The sequence below is a fragment of the Astatotilapia calliptera genome, chromosome 19 (genome assembly GCF_964374335.1).
Source record: "Astatotilapia calliptera chromosome 19, fAstCal68.1, whole genome shotgun sequence".
Taxonomy (NCBI): domain Eukaryota; kingdom Metazoa; phylum Chordata; class Actinopteri; order Cichliformes; family Cichlidae; genus Astatotilapia; species Astatotilapia calliptera.
In genome coordinates, this window is record NC_137440.1 from 22105207 (window position 1) to 22120739 (window position 15533).

Sequence of the window (15533 nt, forward strand, 5' to 3'; positions counted from 1 at the left end):
TGCAATTTTCCAGTCAAAGGGCATTCTTCAACTTGATTTAAATGCTTTAGTGGATCTTAAAAGAGCTAAAGATAAACAAGGGCCTATAAACCTCAATGAACAGAGACAACATTTTAAAGAAAAAGTGGGCCAAAACTCATCTGCATCAATGGGAGAGACTGATGAAGTTATACAGAAGTCATGGCACAGACATAACACATATAAATAATGAAAATTTAATGTCAGCAAAGTACTGCAGTAGAGTTAGATTTACATCACAGTTTCTAAATCCTTACTTTTACACATATATATTGCATATGAAAATAATAACATACTAAAAATGAAAATACTAAAAATACAACCCTAAGAAAATGTGGTTTGTAAAAAGACTATCCCATTTTATCTGCATAAAAATAAAATATCCAGTGAAAAGATATGCAAGATTACTGTAATATAGCTCCATCTGCAGAAAAAACTGCAAGATTGCAATACAGTTATTTCTGTTTGATTCTATCTAGCACGCTCTGTGCACACTGTGCACCCTATTTTCCCTGCACCACTACGGTGCATTGGTGTGGAACAATTGTTATACAGTGTATATTCAGCACAGCTGAAGGTTTAATTTGTTTGGAAACCGAGTCTTAATAATTTCCTGTTTTGCACAGCTTTGATTCAATTACATTTGAGATTAGTCATTGGCATCATGCAATGCACTGTAACTGAACAGCAGTTTTACTAGGTTTATTCCAATGATTACTTTGACTTACTTTCTTTTAATGTGTACTCTCATTCATTTTATTTTTGTTATTTATTCTCTCTTTTCTGTCAGGGGATCAAAGAATTCTCAGTATTTTTTAAAGCCTTTAAGCTCTTTGTCACACTATTTTTGAGAATTTAGCCCGCACAAAAGTGCTGTGGAACATCAGATAAACATCAGCCACAGCCACAAGTATCCTCCTATTTGCAGATATCTGGGTCAACATACGATTGCAGGACATTTTCTGTCCCAGCCATAATTTGAAAATAATGAATTCATAAATACTAAGGTATGCATTTGCTGTGTAAATACACCATTCCTGAGACAAAACGTAAACCTATTGTTGGTTTGAAAAACATTATTTAAAAATACAAAATGGCCTTTGAGAACCTCTGAGAAGATCTCATTTAGAAATATCAAACCATTTACTATCAGCATATTTTTTTTAAAAGGAAACCATTCACAACATATATGCATCTCAGTTACCAAAACCTATTTAGCCTGGAGGAGGAAGAGACGAAAACAGGGAGACAACCTGACAAAGAAGAAGTGACATGGTTGAGTCATGTGCTAGCACCATGGGTTGACCAAAGGTCAGTCCTCTTTGAGGTATTTTGTCTTTTTCCAGTGATTTCTGAAGACTGAGTGTGTCACTCTAACTGCAAACCCATTGCCCATGTTATCAAAAGAAGACAAACTCATTTCAGAGTTTCTGTCCTTTTATTTACATAAATACATCCTTGACTTTCACAGATCATTAAATTCCACAGATAATATCTTTTTCTGATAAAACACTAATACTAGTGCTGATTTGCAACCCTGCTATCATATAACATTAACATAAGAAATGCATATTAAAAAAATACAAAATATTATTATATTAACAACAGTTTTGTGGTCCCGAGTATTTATTTGTCGCAAATATGTCATAATCTACAAATAAAAGGATATATCCATTCAGGCGAGTCATTTTTTGCAACCCTGATACTCTAACTTAAACCCTGTTGCCATGTCACGATTGATAAAATGATCAGAAATGTTTTATTACCTCACAAGGGTTTGATCTATTGCCTTTGTAACATTCTGAATTATTATATAATGGGTGTATCTGAGCAAAGATGTGGAAAATAAATACTGAAAAATGCTTTAAAAAAATTGTATCTTTGATGCTCGAGCTGGATTTTTTTTTTTTTACAAAATCCCGCCCCACAGAAAAAGACAGAAAAAAAATATAAAGTGAAGGGTCCTTTCCTTTTTTCTATCTTTAAAATAAATATATTCATCTATTCATCTGTCTATTTATTCATTTATTCATCTTTCAAATAGCAGCCAGTTCCTGTCAAGCGTTTGCAGTTCCGTATATCAAATGGCATAGTTAAAAACTGTGCGAAAGCTTTAATTATTTCCTTTTTAAAAAATGGTTTTGGAGAATAAATGATTACAAAAACCCGAAGTTGACAATTGCTTTGGTGTTCCCGAAAGTCCTCGCGATGGCAGGTGTGTTAGCATTACCGAGCTCTGAAAAACAATGTCAGAGTGGGAGCTCTGTCTGTCATAACGCTGCCTCGTCATTGTTGGTGACGTCCCCCCTTCCACCCGGTCAGAGCTGTGTTGGTAGCTGGTAGGCAGGAAGCTAGCTGCTGGCTAACCTGCCGTGCTACCTCCTCCGCCTCCGAAGGCAGCTGAACGGAGCTGTGAATGAACCACGCACTTCAATGCATCCCGTGTGGCCGCGATGGCAGCGACAGAAACGGTCTGAGCCTTAGCTCTTAGCCATGTAGCTCAGTTGTCTGTTATATCTGTAGTTAATGTTAGTGTGATTCGTGCCCTTAGCTGTTTCCACCAGTAGCTAGCTTTTTTTCTGTCCGGGATAGACAGCGGCAGCTAGCCCCCCTTTCTCGCCACTACAGGAGGATGCTGAAGCTGTTTGGTGCACTGGTTATCCTCGGACTGGCCCTGGCGTGCATCACCTCCTGGGTGCTGGACAGCTATGACACGGCTTGGCACCCTAAACGGAGCGTTCAGCACCCGACTGTCGGTGATGAAGCTGAATCTAAGGGGAGTTCTCCACCATTTCCCGGCGAACACTTGAACAATATATTCTGGTTTGTACAGGTGGGCTATTATTCCGTCTGTAGTGATTATTTACATCTAGTGTGTATACAATACAGGCGTTTGACTTTGTGTTAGGGTTAAGCTCTGAATGATTGACAGAAAGGGGTCAGTGTCCACAGAAGTGCTCCGATGTTGGGTGAAAAGGTGTTTCAACACAGAAACACAGCAACTCTGAGCCAGACTCTTGTTCTATAGCCTTTATACCACAAGAGCTGAAAATGTCACAGAGCCCCATTTAAAATATTTGCCTTTACCCCTCACCTCCATTTGTGTGTGTGTGTGTGTGTGTGTGTAATTCAAGGTGTCCGATATTCACATTAGTCGATTTCATGACCCAAGGCGCATCCCAGACTTTGAAAAGTTCTGCACCGACACCATAGAGGTGATCAAACCAGCTCTTGTGCTTGCAACAGGTACAGTGATCTCTAACTAGTTCCTGTTAAATTCTTTGCATTATAATATGACTGATTGGGTGTGGCTCAAGTTCGTGCATTGCCATCAGATGACAGTTTGCTTACAGAGATTTCCTCCTTTTTTCCTTTACCCCAGGGGATCTGACTGATGCTAAAACAGAGAGTAAGGTGGGATCCCTCCAGCACGAGGTGGAGTGGCAGGCGTACCACAACATCCTAAAGAGGTCACGTGTAATGGAGCGCACCAAGTGGATTGACATCCGCGGAAATCACGGTGATTAACCATGGCACTTTAAAAAAAAAATTACTATGGTTTCTCAAGGCTCACTGATTCAGCTGAAACATCTTCAGTGTGCCGAGTGTACAGCTAAGATTTTCAGAAGAATCCATGGAGCATCCCACAGGAAGTGGTTCTACCCCTCCCCTTCCCTTTGTCTGTGACTGGATGTGAAACAAGACACCCTGAATTTGTAACTGTCAAAAAAAGGGAAAGCTGTTCATTGGATCTGCGGTGGCTCTGACAACTATTCTGCTGCTGATTACAGCTGCTGATGTGTTTCCCGGATGTTTATCTGTGGGTCCTTTAGTAAAGGGAGATTTTTCTTTGTTACAATACAGTACAAGAATAGTTCATCGGTCAACTCCCATACAGCTTGTACACTGCTTAATCTCACAGTTATTTCATTTTTCCTCACAGATGCTTTCAACATTATTTCACTGGACAGCACCACCAATTATTACAGGTTAGTACAAAGTACCAGTAAATGGCCAGGATAGCCCCTTACTGCATTTCACAGCAACAAGAGAAAGCTGATTGGAGTATGCTGTGGCATTTGACGCCCTTAAACCAGTATAGTTGCAGACTTGTTTTCCATTAATAGTTCAGCTATGTGAACATCCTGACGACAAAAATAGAAGCAGGACCTACACGAACACGCTGTTTCTTTTTTTTCTTTTTTTTCTTTTCATGTTTTATGTGACATTGGTGATGCTTCTGTTAGCGCTGGCTGGTCTTTAATCTTCCCGATATTCTTTAAAGATCGCATTTATTTATTTATTTTAAAAAAATCTGTTTTATGCTGTACAGTAGCTTGATGCTCATGTGTAACGTTTCTCAATTTTTATTCTAGGAAATACTCAGCCAATCAGAAAGTAGGCTCTTTCCACTACGTTCACACGACCCCCTTTGGCAACTACTCCTTTGTCTGTGTGGATGCCACCCTGACTCCAGGCCCCAAGAGGCCGTACAATTTCTTTGGTATTCTCAACCAGGTGAGTTTGTGCAACATCTCTTCATGAACAATTCTGAGATCTTTAGAAAGAGCCCAGTTCTTGAAGGACCTCTGTTAGAAAATGTGGTCCAACAAACGGTAGAGAAAACAGGAAAGAAAACGGTAAACGCACAGTGTTTTAGTTTCTGAGTAGCAATAACGAAAGTATCTGCTTAGCTGTCAGTTTTCATAAACATGAAGTTTTTTTGTCATATCTGACAGACTCAAATGGACTTGCTGGACACGTTCAGAGCTGAGAGTCTGAAAAGCAACCAGTCGATCTGGTTTGGCCATTACACCACCTCCACCATCGTCTCTCCTTCTTCAGGAGTACGAGACATGATGAGGCAAGAACAATCCCCGATTTTGAATCTTTTTTTTCTTCCTATTTTTATTTTAAGGGTGAGCTGAGGAAATGAAACCTTTTTTCCATCACGTCATGGTGCAAACATTCAGCAACCTCCTCCTTTTGGCTGCAAGCTAAAATTGTGTCTCAGTCTTAGAATGATAAAAAACAAAAGTAAGAAGCATTTTGACTGGCTGCATGTTTCAAATTCATGCTGTGGAGTAAAGTATCGTACATCTTCAACTGCCTCTGTTTGCAGACACTTAACAAGTCTAACTAAAATTTCTACGTTTTTGTGTTAAGATCTGCAGTTGCATATCTGTGCGGCCATCTGCACACTCTGGGTGGCCTCATGCCTGTGCTGCACAGCCGGCATCCCCAAGGCACTCTGGAGCTGGAGCTGGGCGACTGGATGGACAATCGCAGGTGTTTATATTCAATAGGTGTTTCTAACAGTAATTTTCTTACTTGTATTTCTGTTTCTGTCGTATTATCGCCCATATTTTTCTAACATCTTTCTACAGGTACAGAGTTCTGGCCTTTGACCATGACCTGCTGAGTTTCTCTGATCTGAGGTTTGAGCAGTGGCCTGCAGTGCTCATCACGAACCCCAAGGATGCACAATATCTGCACCCAGGGGTGGAGGCACTGGGTCGGATACGAAGGTCGACGCACATCAGGTGTTTTGTCTATGCGTTGAATTTTCTGTTTTCTTATGTTCCAGTGGAAATGAATTTCAATTTCTAATATTTAAGAATTCATTTTCTTTCCTTTTCTGAAGGATCTTGGCCTTCTCAGAGGCCCCGATCACTGCGGTGCATGTGAGTGTAGATGGGGAACCACTGGGGAAAGGTCACTCTGCTGGAGGCCCCCTTTATGTTCTGCTATGGGATCCATCTCTTTACCTCACAGGACTGCATACAATCAGAGTTAAAGTGGAGGTCGGTGCAACATTCATTTATCTTCCACTTTATTGTGTTCTGAGACTTTTGAATATTTCATGGGTCTTTTATTAGATTAAGAAGATTTGTTTTCCTTTGTTGAATTATGAATAGCTGTATTAGATTTGCTGTCTGGGAATTGTAGCTAGAAAACACCCACTGGTGGCTCGGGGTTTGTTGTACTCTCATACTTTTAAAAAAATGCTCCTACCTTTCTCTAAAAACTAAGAACTTCTTGTCTTTCTACATGTGCATGTGAGTCAGGACGCGGCAGGCCGGTCATCAGTGCGGGAGCAGCACTTTACTCTGGAGGGCGATCTGACTCCTACCTTCGGCTTCGTGCAGTCTTTCATCCTCCTCACAGATCACTACGTCCTGGGTCGTGTGGCCTTTATATTCATGATGCTGCTGAATATCGGTGTTCTCATGGCCTTCAGGTTTATGCCTATTCTCTCGGGCAGAGGTGAGCTGTCTCTGACTAACCTTCAGATAAATACACCATCATAATGTAACAGACTGTTCAGGTTCAGTCGCACTGAACTTGAGACACAGACAGGGTTCTCAATAAGGATGTCAATGTCAGCTTTTAAAATGCACACTATAAGAAGTCTTTCTGCACTGTGCGCAATCATAGATGTTTGGTATTTCATTATGTCTACAGGATTGACCTCTCAAGTGTGTATGTCACTCCGCTTGGTCAGTAAAATAGACACTTTCTACTACTCTCTGCTACTGTTCAACCTGTGCACGGCCTTAGGTGAGTTTAATGCTGTGCCTTATTCCCATTTAACTTTTTCCATCCTCTTTGTCAAAAATTTTATTTTATCTGCCATTCTACACTGTATCTGTCATGTGTAATAAACAATAGAGTTGTTTGTGATTGCCAGATTTGAAGTTTGTACAAAGCAATGTACAAATAACATCTGGTTTTTACAAGATTACCCAGTAATCTCTCCTATGTTGCTGTAATCCATTCCTCTCTTCCTTCAGGCCCATGGTTCATAGGAGAGCTGATTGATGGCCACAGTGGGGCCTGCTTTGCCTTTGGAGTATTCATTGATGGACATTTCCTAGAGGGCAGTCTCACCTATGTGGTTGGAGTTGTTCAAGTAAGAACATTGAATTTTTTCCCTCCTTGTTTTGGACACATTAGCCTCTCTGTGATTCTGTGCATACATGTTATATGTCCAGCTGTAGACTGTTACTGAACATATTTGCTTTACATTTAAATTAATTTTGTTTTCAGCAACTCTTAGGAACTGTGAACTTCCTGCCCAGCACTGACTGTTGGATAGGAAAAACTAACAGCTTGTCAACACTGTGGCACCCTTAGAGGTGGAAAGCTTGGTCAGGACCTGTAGAAAAATAAATCAGTGACATGGAAATGAAGGGAGCATTTCAGAAGTTCCCCTAAAGTACTTAATAATAATAATAATAATGATCATGATTCCTGAAAACAAACTCTTTAGGATGGAAAAAATCACTGGTTGGGTCATATTGCCACGAACTGGATCAAAGGTCAGACATAATTGGGCAATGTCGCAAATAATGGAGTTAAAGAGAACTGAAAATTCTTTATTTAAACTGAAAGTAAATATACAGTGGCAAAATCTGGCAGAAAGTGGCAGAAAGAAAATTAAACCCAAAGTCAAGCTTAAACAAACTTGCCTGCTGGGGAGAAGAGAGAGAATGGTAGCTATAAGGTCCTTTTTAAACAATTAGTAGAGTGGCAACATATTTCCTCTAAAGACTCATCTGTTACACCCTTCATGAACCAGAAAGAGGAAGGACAAAGCATGCAGATGTGTGGGGGAATTACAACATTCCCTCTCTAAAGCTAGAAGCTATGATATAACCTGTGGGTACTGCTTCATTTATAAATGCATGTTCTGTTCGCATCAACTAAACTCCTTTCCTCTCTGCCAGCTCCTCTTCTTCAACATGCCCCTCACTTCTTATCTCTGCTGGAGCCTCCACCACCGTTGCCGTGGCAACACCTTCCGATCCCACTTCCTGCGGCCGGGCTGCCGCTGGAGGACTCTGGCTGTTCACCTATTCATGCTGCTCCTCCTCACCTGGCAGGCCCATTCCTGCTACTTCCTCCTGGAGACCTATGGCCCCATGGCCTTTTTCCTGTCTCCTGTGCGCACGTGGGCGTTAGGGCTCAGCCTGCTATTGGTCTACCGCGCCTGGACAAGCCCCGCCTCTCTCATTCGTGACACAAGCAAGAGCGTCTCTCCCTCTTGACAGTAATTGCACGGTACCGCCGCTGCTTCCCCTCAAGCCTGACTCTCAGATATATTTTGCTGTCTCTATCCACGGCGCAAGCCTCAGTTTTCCCTGCAAAGCAGCCCCTTCCTTTCTTTCTTTCCTCTATCCGAAGCCACTTCACAGTACATCACTCACTATCCTGTTTCTAGATAGTGTTGTTTACTTAATATGCATGTTGTTGTAAATCACCGGCGAGCACATTTCTGGCCATATTCATAGCAATGTGTACAGTGTAAAAAAACCAATCAAAAAATACCTTTGATACTAAAGGGTAAATTAGCCAATCTGAGCTATGTGACAGACTAGTCCAACGTATGCTGCTGTTGACAGTATACTGTATTAGAGTTGTATTCTCCTGTGGTTTAAGCTGAGTCATTTACTTGAGATTTAGCACTTTTTGGAAGTGTTGCCTTGGCCAAAATGCCACTTCACCACTGCCAAAGGATGAATAAGAAAGATTTCACCTTTCCTTTTCTTCTTTTCTCTTTAAACCCATTTTCATACGCTAACGAAGGCTGGATGTGCCAAAATGATCCTTGTGGTTACCTTCTGATAACAACTCGGTGCATAAGAAAGGATTGAACCACCTTTTGTATGCTATATCCTTTTCCTTTTACATCTTGTGAAGGTCACGCCAGTAGTGGAACCTAGACGATCGTATTCTCAAGTAAATTTTACACACAATTACAGATAATCACATGAAGGGAAGTACAAATTAATCAAGTACTGTAGCTGATGTGTGTACAAGAGGTTTATGACTGCTAGTTTTCAAGTTAAACAACTGCCAGTACTGTTCAATGTTCACATTGGAATATTCATATCAAAACTTTAACGCCAGTCTTTACCAAAACACAGAGAAGCCGCCTCCACTTTTTTCATGTTCCTTTAAACATGACTACAGAAAGCAGCTGTTTGTTTCTCAGGAATGTGAGCAATTGAACAAAAAGCTGGTCCAAGTAGTACTTCAGGACAATGTTTTTGTACTCCTAGAGTAGCTCAGTAAACTAAACCCGCATTAAACAATCCAAATGTGTGGTGGCTAAAAAACAAAAAAAACGAAATGAATGTTTTAATAGCTTTGGTGAAATGAGATGAGCCAGCGCTATGCTGTTTTTTTATTTTTTATTTATTCATTCTTATTCTATTGTGTGATTTTTATTTCTCCCCACTGGTGTTTTAAATCTGCACTGGAAAGTATTCTTCATTGTCAGGATGAGTGTGGTTGAAAAGATTTTAGAGCATTCCTGGTGTTTGAAGTCGATCTAACTCAGCGGTCCCCAACCCCTGGGCCTCGGACCGGTACCGGTCCGTGAGTCGTTTGGTACCGGGCCGCGAGGGTTGAGGCTCAGGTGTGAAATGTATGGTTTTCAGGGTTTTTATCGGTTTTCAGCGTTATTTTTGTTATCGTTTTTATCGTTAACTCGGTTTTCCTGGGTCTTTTCACGTGTGTTATGAATAAATCTTCTTTTTTTCTGGTACCAGTACTAGTTTTATTTTGTTGTATTTATCCGCGACACCTTAAAGGCCGGTCCGTGAAAATATTGGGGAACGCTGAACTGATCGGTGTGTGTGTGTGTGTGTGTGTGTGTGTGTGTGTGTGTGTGTGTGTGCGCGCGCGTACAAACATGTTTTCTCTATGTTGCTCAGATTGCTAATCTGTGGGAACTGTAAACTAAGTCTTTCAGTCCTTTCTACTCAACAGTAGCAGTCGACTGGATTCTACAAGAACTCATCTGAAGTACAGAAATGTGTTGAAAGACACATTAAGTGTTTTATTTTCTTTTTTTATCCTCAGCCATACACAGCAAGAACTGTGGGGATCTGACCCTCATGGTTTAATACTAGAACAGCTGCCAGACACTAAATAAATGAAAGTATGTGCCGTCTTGATAACAGTGGTTTAATTACTTTTTCCACCCCTTTCTGCACAGACAAGTCTTCATTTGTATAGGAGAACCACCAAGTGTACAAACAGGAAACAGATGGATATTTAGAAATTATGGACTTTTGTTATTAGGGATTTCTTCTCTAATCATGCTCAGTACCTCAGTCAAGCTGTGTAATCTGTCCACAAGGAGGCAGTGTTGAATGAATATGGATGAATCATGACTGTGCTGCATTTCACTCTCACTTTAAAATTATGCATGGGAATGTTTTTTGTTTTGTTTTGTTTTTGAACAAAGCATCAGAACTGTGTTTTTATTAAAAGACGGGTTTATTAGTTTAATGCCACTAAATGATTATGGTTAATAATGAGTCTGGATGTGATTGTTCTGTACTTTACACAAGAAAAACTGACAATGCCTCCACAACCATTTCAGCTCTTACAAGGAGTATATTGTAATGTGTTCAAACACTGAAGCATATGATTGAATAGATGAGGATTTTACACCTGCCACATATTTTTCTTGTGACAACTGAAATTAGAGCCGACCACTATTTTATTTTATTAATGGTTTCTAGTGCTGTGAAATAAAAATGTTCATTATAGTAAATAACTTTGTATAGATTCATTCATTTCCAAATGATGTTACACAGAAGGGAACACGGAGGCAAAACAGTGAAAAAGACAGATTTAAAAAACATACTGTATGCAGTAATGGAAAAAACCCTTGAGCCAACCCTTATTTATGTTTTGTGTCCAACATGTGTTTTTGTCATTTTTAAAGTGGGCTTGAGCAATAGTTCTCTAGGCTTTCTGAAGGTTTTTATAAGGTTTTATTCATTCTCAGTCCTTTCCTTAGAGCTGAACACATCTTTAGACACTTTGTTACTAGCAACCTGCTGGAAGAACACAATTCATTCACAACATTCATTTATGTGAAACGCGAAAGGCCATTTTCAGAAACGGTCTTGGTGGAAGGGCTGAAAGAACCCATCCTTTAAGAAGGAAAACTGAGAAAAGGTTGATGTATGCAAATTACACAAGTACCAAAGTGAAAATCTGTGCAGTGATTGGTGTTATAAAGTAATATTTGGCATTTTTGGTTTAAATAATCATTTCGTGAGAAGGTCAGTGTCTCTACAGCCATCAGTAAAACACAGTGAAAGCCCCATCATGGTTTCAAGCTGCATTTCAACCAGTGTTGTTGGATATCTTGTTAAAATTAATGCAACTACGAACATAGAAATAAAGAGTCAGAATTTGATCCACCATGCAATACCACCTGGAAAGCATCTGATAGCAACGGCTTCATTTTTCAGCATGACACTGATCTCAAACACACTATATTGGAAACCACTTATTTCCCACTTTCCTAGCAAAATATGAAGAAATGAGGGGTGGCTTAAAACTGATGGCATCAACAAATAATGTTATTAATTTATTTTCTACTGACCAAAACTGGACAACAGATTAGAAAAATGTTACCTGGTCTGTTAAATCTCAACTTCTACTAGAACATTTGGGGGTCAGACTTTGGCCTGAACACCATGAAAGTATAGATGGTTCAGTGGTTAATGCTAGTGATGGTGGTGTAATGGTATGGAGGATATGTTCTTCATTTAGCCTACCCAAGTATAGCTACTGATCATGCCCATCCCATTATGACCTGAGTGTACCCAGTAACTTTGAGTAAAACAGAAAAAGCCCTGCTAATTTTGCTATACTAAAGCAGAGAATTTCCAGGTTTTATCCCACATCGGCACCGTTAAGAGACTATGATTTTTAAGTTAATATCATGTATCAGTACTGCAACACTGCTCTACATTTCTTTCACTGCTGCACCAATTTCCAAAACACTAAACAAACTCTTATTAAAAACTGAAGACTTGTTCGATTGCTAGATTTTATTATTTATAATTCAGTTGCAATTAGCTGGCCTCGGTTAATCAGCGCAATATTTTGACTGCAGCTCATTAAGTAACTTAATGGCAGAGATAACAGGCAGCAGTAAGGTTAATTTCCCATGGTGAGTGGTGAGAGCGCAGCCTCCACTGGAAACACTGGTGATTTTCTTCAGTGGGATATTTTTATGATTTGCTTGCCAATGTTTCCGCCTTTCATCATAGAGCAAAATGCATCTGCAAGAAAAGGAAAAAAAATGAAACTGCCCACAACAACTTATACAATTACAAAAATGTTGAAATTCATAAATACCTCCCATATTCTCTATACCATTCACCACAGTTTCCAGAACCTGAAGAGTGAAAGCAAGATTAAAGCGATGAAAACAAAGACAAAGATGAAGTGTGCAATTTGCAAAGGTGCTTATACAGTGAACCATACAGTGAACCACACAGCATCACCATTTCCTCTGTACCTTGATTCGACCTGATTTAATCCACTGGCTCAGCTCACACAGGGCAGCGTCTGCTTTGCTCATATAGTTTAGCACCGTAAAACGTTCCCGGGTGATATTTTTACTTTGCAGGTTCTTCTGAGTCTCCTCGCTCAGAGGTGGTGGATATGGCACATCCTTGTTATACTGTGAGATCTGACCACACAGGATTATGTGGCTGCCGTTGTTCATCTGGAGATGAGTGCAAGTCGATGTGTCAAGTTGAGCTTACAGCACACAAAACACTCACTGTTACACCTACAGCTATCACGTCCAACACTATTCTTTTACAGCACAAACCGTTTACTTCCCAAAAATGATTCATCCCCCTATGAAAAATTCATTCCTTTATGAGTCTCTTCGACATAAAAGCTTGGCTGGTTATATTTTGCCGATATTCAGCAAAATATAGTTGTGATGGAAGTTTCCAGATGCATTTTTAACCCTTTCCAAAATGATTAATACCTGCCTCACTATTAAGCCAATTGTTGTTTACTGTGCAGTATTTGAGTACACTCAGTATTTTCCAGATGTCTCTACAATTTTAAACAAATCCAAGCCATGTTGATTTCTAAAGCATTCCTGGGGGCTATAAATTGAAGTGAATTGGTATAAACACTCTCAGTTCATGGTCAGTACTAGGACATCTGCCAGAATGTAAGAAGAAAGAATTAGGTGTGGATCTCCGGTCATGTGTTTTAAATGCGCGTGAGAATGCCATAGGCTACAAAACCATATCCAAGTGACTCAAAGTTCCTGATGCCAGAAAAGAGCATTGTTAACAATGTATTCCACACCATCAAGAATGGAAAAGGCTCCGTTAGAATACCTAAGGGGACACCTCAGCTCACAGCAGGCCAACTGTAACCCACACAACAAAACCAAGGATATTCTGCAGAATACCAGCAACTCCAGTTTTCATGGTTCTCAAAACAGACACTGCAGAGAAAATTTTACAAGGGGGATGGGAGTCTTTATGGTCAGGCAAGGAAGACCACTCCTCAGTTACAGGCATACAAAACTCACCTAGCCTTTGCAAAAGCTCATTTGGATTAAGAACCCTATAGTTGCAAATAAGAGATAAAAAATAAAATTCTCATTGAGGTTTAAAATGTCTTTTCAAGAGAGACTTACATAAGGATTTTTTTTTGTTTGATCTGTCCAAAAAAACAAAATAAACAAACCACACAAACAACCCCCCCCCCCAAAATTCAACAAGGGTATGAATAGTTTTGGGCATAACTGTTCATAACAAAGAACATTTAATCAAGTAGTTCATCCATCCGGATGAAAATTATGTAGTACCTGTGCTATAACAGCATCACTAATGGCACCCCCTACGTTGTCAAAGTAAACATCAATGCCATCAGGACAGCTCTCCTTAAGCCTTGTCGGGACATCTTCCAGGTGATAGTTGATGGCTGTGGAGAAACCTAAATCTTCCACTATAGCTTTACACTTCTCATCAGAACCACAGATCCCCACCACTCTCACACATCCATCCAACCTGCCAATCTGGGGAAAAAACAAAACAAAAAAAACAAGCAGAGCAATAGATCTACAATTTTATGGAAGTAATTTTTCCAACATCTCAGATAGTTTAGTGTATTTTGTAGACATTAAACTATCTGGTACTTGTTGCATTTACCTGTCCAGCTATGGAGCCACAAGCACCAGCTGCGCCGCTTACTACCATCGTGTGATTGGCTCTTTTGGTTATGTGACCCTTCTCTCTGATACCCAGTAAGGCAGTGAGACCTGTTATTCCAACTGCACCCAAAAAGTAGGACAAATGTCCATCAACCAGCTGTGGATCAACCTGCAAAGAGACCAAAACCTGAGTGACATCAGCATACATACTGTAGCAGGTAAGCTGCTTTTAGTCAGTGTGTTTTGCAAACACAGGGTATGAATCAGTTCCTTCACATTTGCAGAACACAGTGTAATTTTTTATGTACATATCATTAAGACAGGTTTCCTCTTCCTGTCTGCAAGAGGAAATATGACCCTGTTCACCAAACAGTGGTGACACACAGCAACAGAGACCTTCTGTAAGTCACTTCCGGTCATAACAGCATGGGTTTGCCAAGGCCAGTTGAATGAAATGACCACATCTCCCGCAGCAAAATTATTGCAGCGGCTGGAATCAATCAGTCCCACACCTCCACCATCCACACACTTGGAAATCTGCCATGGAGTCAGGTAATCAGCACCGGTGTCCTCATTCATTCTACATCGCTGACAGGGAAAGAGTTTTAGTGGGAGTTAAAAAAACAAAACACAAGTTGTTACTTTACTGTGCTGTAGTCTTTAATTTTAATTACAACGTTTAATTACTCCAGACAGCAAATGCTAAAGGTCATTACTGATGCCTGCTGTTGCTGTATCAATGTCATGTGTTTGTGTTAATACCATGTAAGGGTCGACTGAAAGATAAAGCGTCCGAACAAGAACTTCCCCATCTTTCAGGTCAGGTGCTAAAGTAATCTCCTCCAGGCGGAAATTTTCCGGAACTGGCGCCCCGTTTTTACCTGTATGCAAAAATAGAAGGTTGAGTAAACACTAGCCACGTGATTGCAGTAATGGTGCAGTATCAGTTACTGTATTAAAGACTTAAAAACTCAAGGTGCAGAACACGATAAAAGAGGAGAGTAAAAATGTTACACACCTGGTCGTGAGTTAAGAACGACTCTTTGCACCTGCATCTCGCTGAAATATCGCGAGCACCGAGGTTGAGTTTGTAGCAATGACTAAAACAGGCAGCAAACGTCAAGTTTCTGTGAGCGGTGGGCTCGGTTACAGTGTTAGAGAAAACAACGTGGACAAAGTATTTTACCGTAGCAACACGTGAAGATATCCAACGGCTTATATTACCGAACAGGTTTCTTGTTATCAGTTTGCAGGCTAGCAGAATGTCAACAGAGACCACGAAGAAAGTCACGACCACAAGAGCGAGAGAATTCCGTGCTGCTCAAGTCCGTGTTCGTTTAAATCCCGCGAGGCTGACTGCTTAGGGTTGGTGGATTTTTTTTTTTGTGTTTTTTAGAAGTTTTGTCTACATTTAGATTTGCTAGTAATTCGTTCTTTTTTTTAAAAAATGCAGTATATATTGAAATAATATAAGCTCTAACTTGAGATACCTGAATGAAAGTGCGACATT

The 15533-nt window shown here is 40.2% G+C and overlaps 2 protein-coding genes across 2 annotated transcripts; one reads left to right on the forward strand and one right to left on the reverse strand.

The window, feature by feature from the left end:
- Positions 1–2321: 2321 nt before the first annotated feature.
- On the forward strand, positions 2322–8328 carry tmem62 (transmembrane protein 62). Its single transcript, XM_026152708.2, has 14 exons — positions 2322–2489; positions 2647–2851; positions 3153–3264; positions 3401–3538; positions 3962–4007; positions 4395–4536; positions 4758–4882; positions 5185–5307; positions 5406–5561; positions 5663–5822; positions 6087–6285; positions 6484–6579; positions 6813–6931; positions 7749–8328. Exons 1-14 carry the CDS (start codon positions 2452–2454, stop codon positions 8067–8069), a joined length of 1980 nt encoding a protein of 659 aa, XP_026008493.1. The 5' UTR covers positions 2322–2451; the 3' UTR covers positions 8070–8328.
- Positions 8329–11867: 3539 nt separating this feature from the next.
- Positions 11868–15344, reverse strand: ptgr2 (prostaglandin reductase 2). Its single transcript, XM_026151605.2, has 9 exons — positions 15210–15344; positions 15042–15123; positions 14786–14904; positions 14420–14611; positions 14022–14192; positions 13679–13888; positions 12356–12565; positions 12193–12232; positions 11868–12116 (listed from the first exon to the last, which is right to left on the reverse strand). The coding sequence occupies exons 2-9, from the start codon at positions 15076–15078 to the stop codon at positions 12052–12054; spliced, it is 1044 nt and encodes a 347-aa protein (XP_026007390.1). The 5' UTR covers positions 15079–15123; positions 15210–15344; the 3' UTR covers positions 11868–12051.
- Positions 15345–15533: the final 189 nt, after the last annotated feature.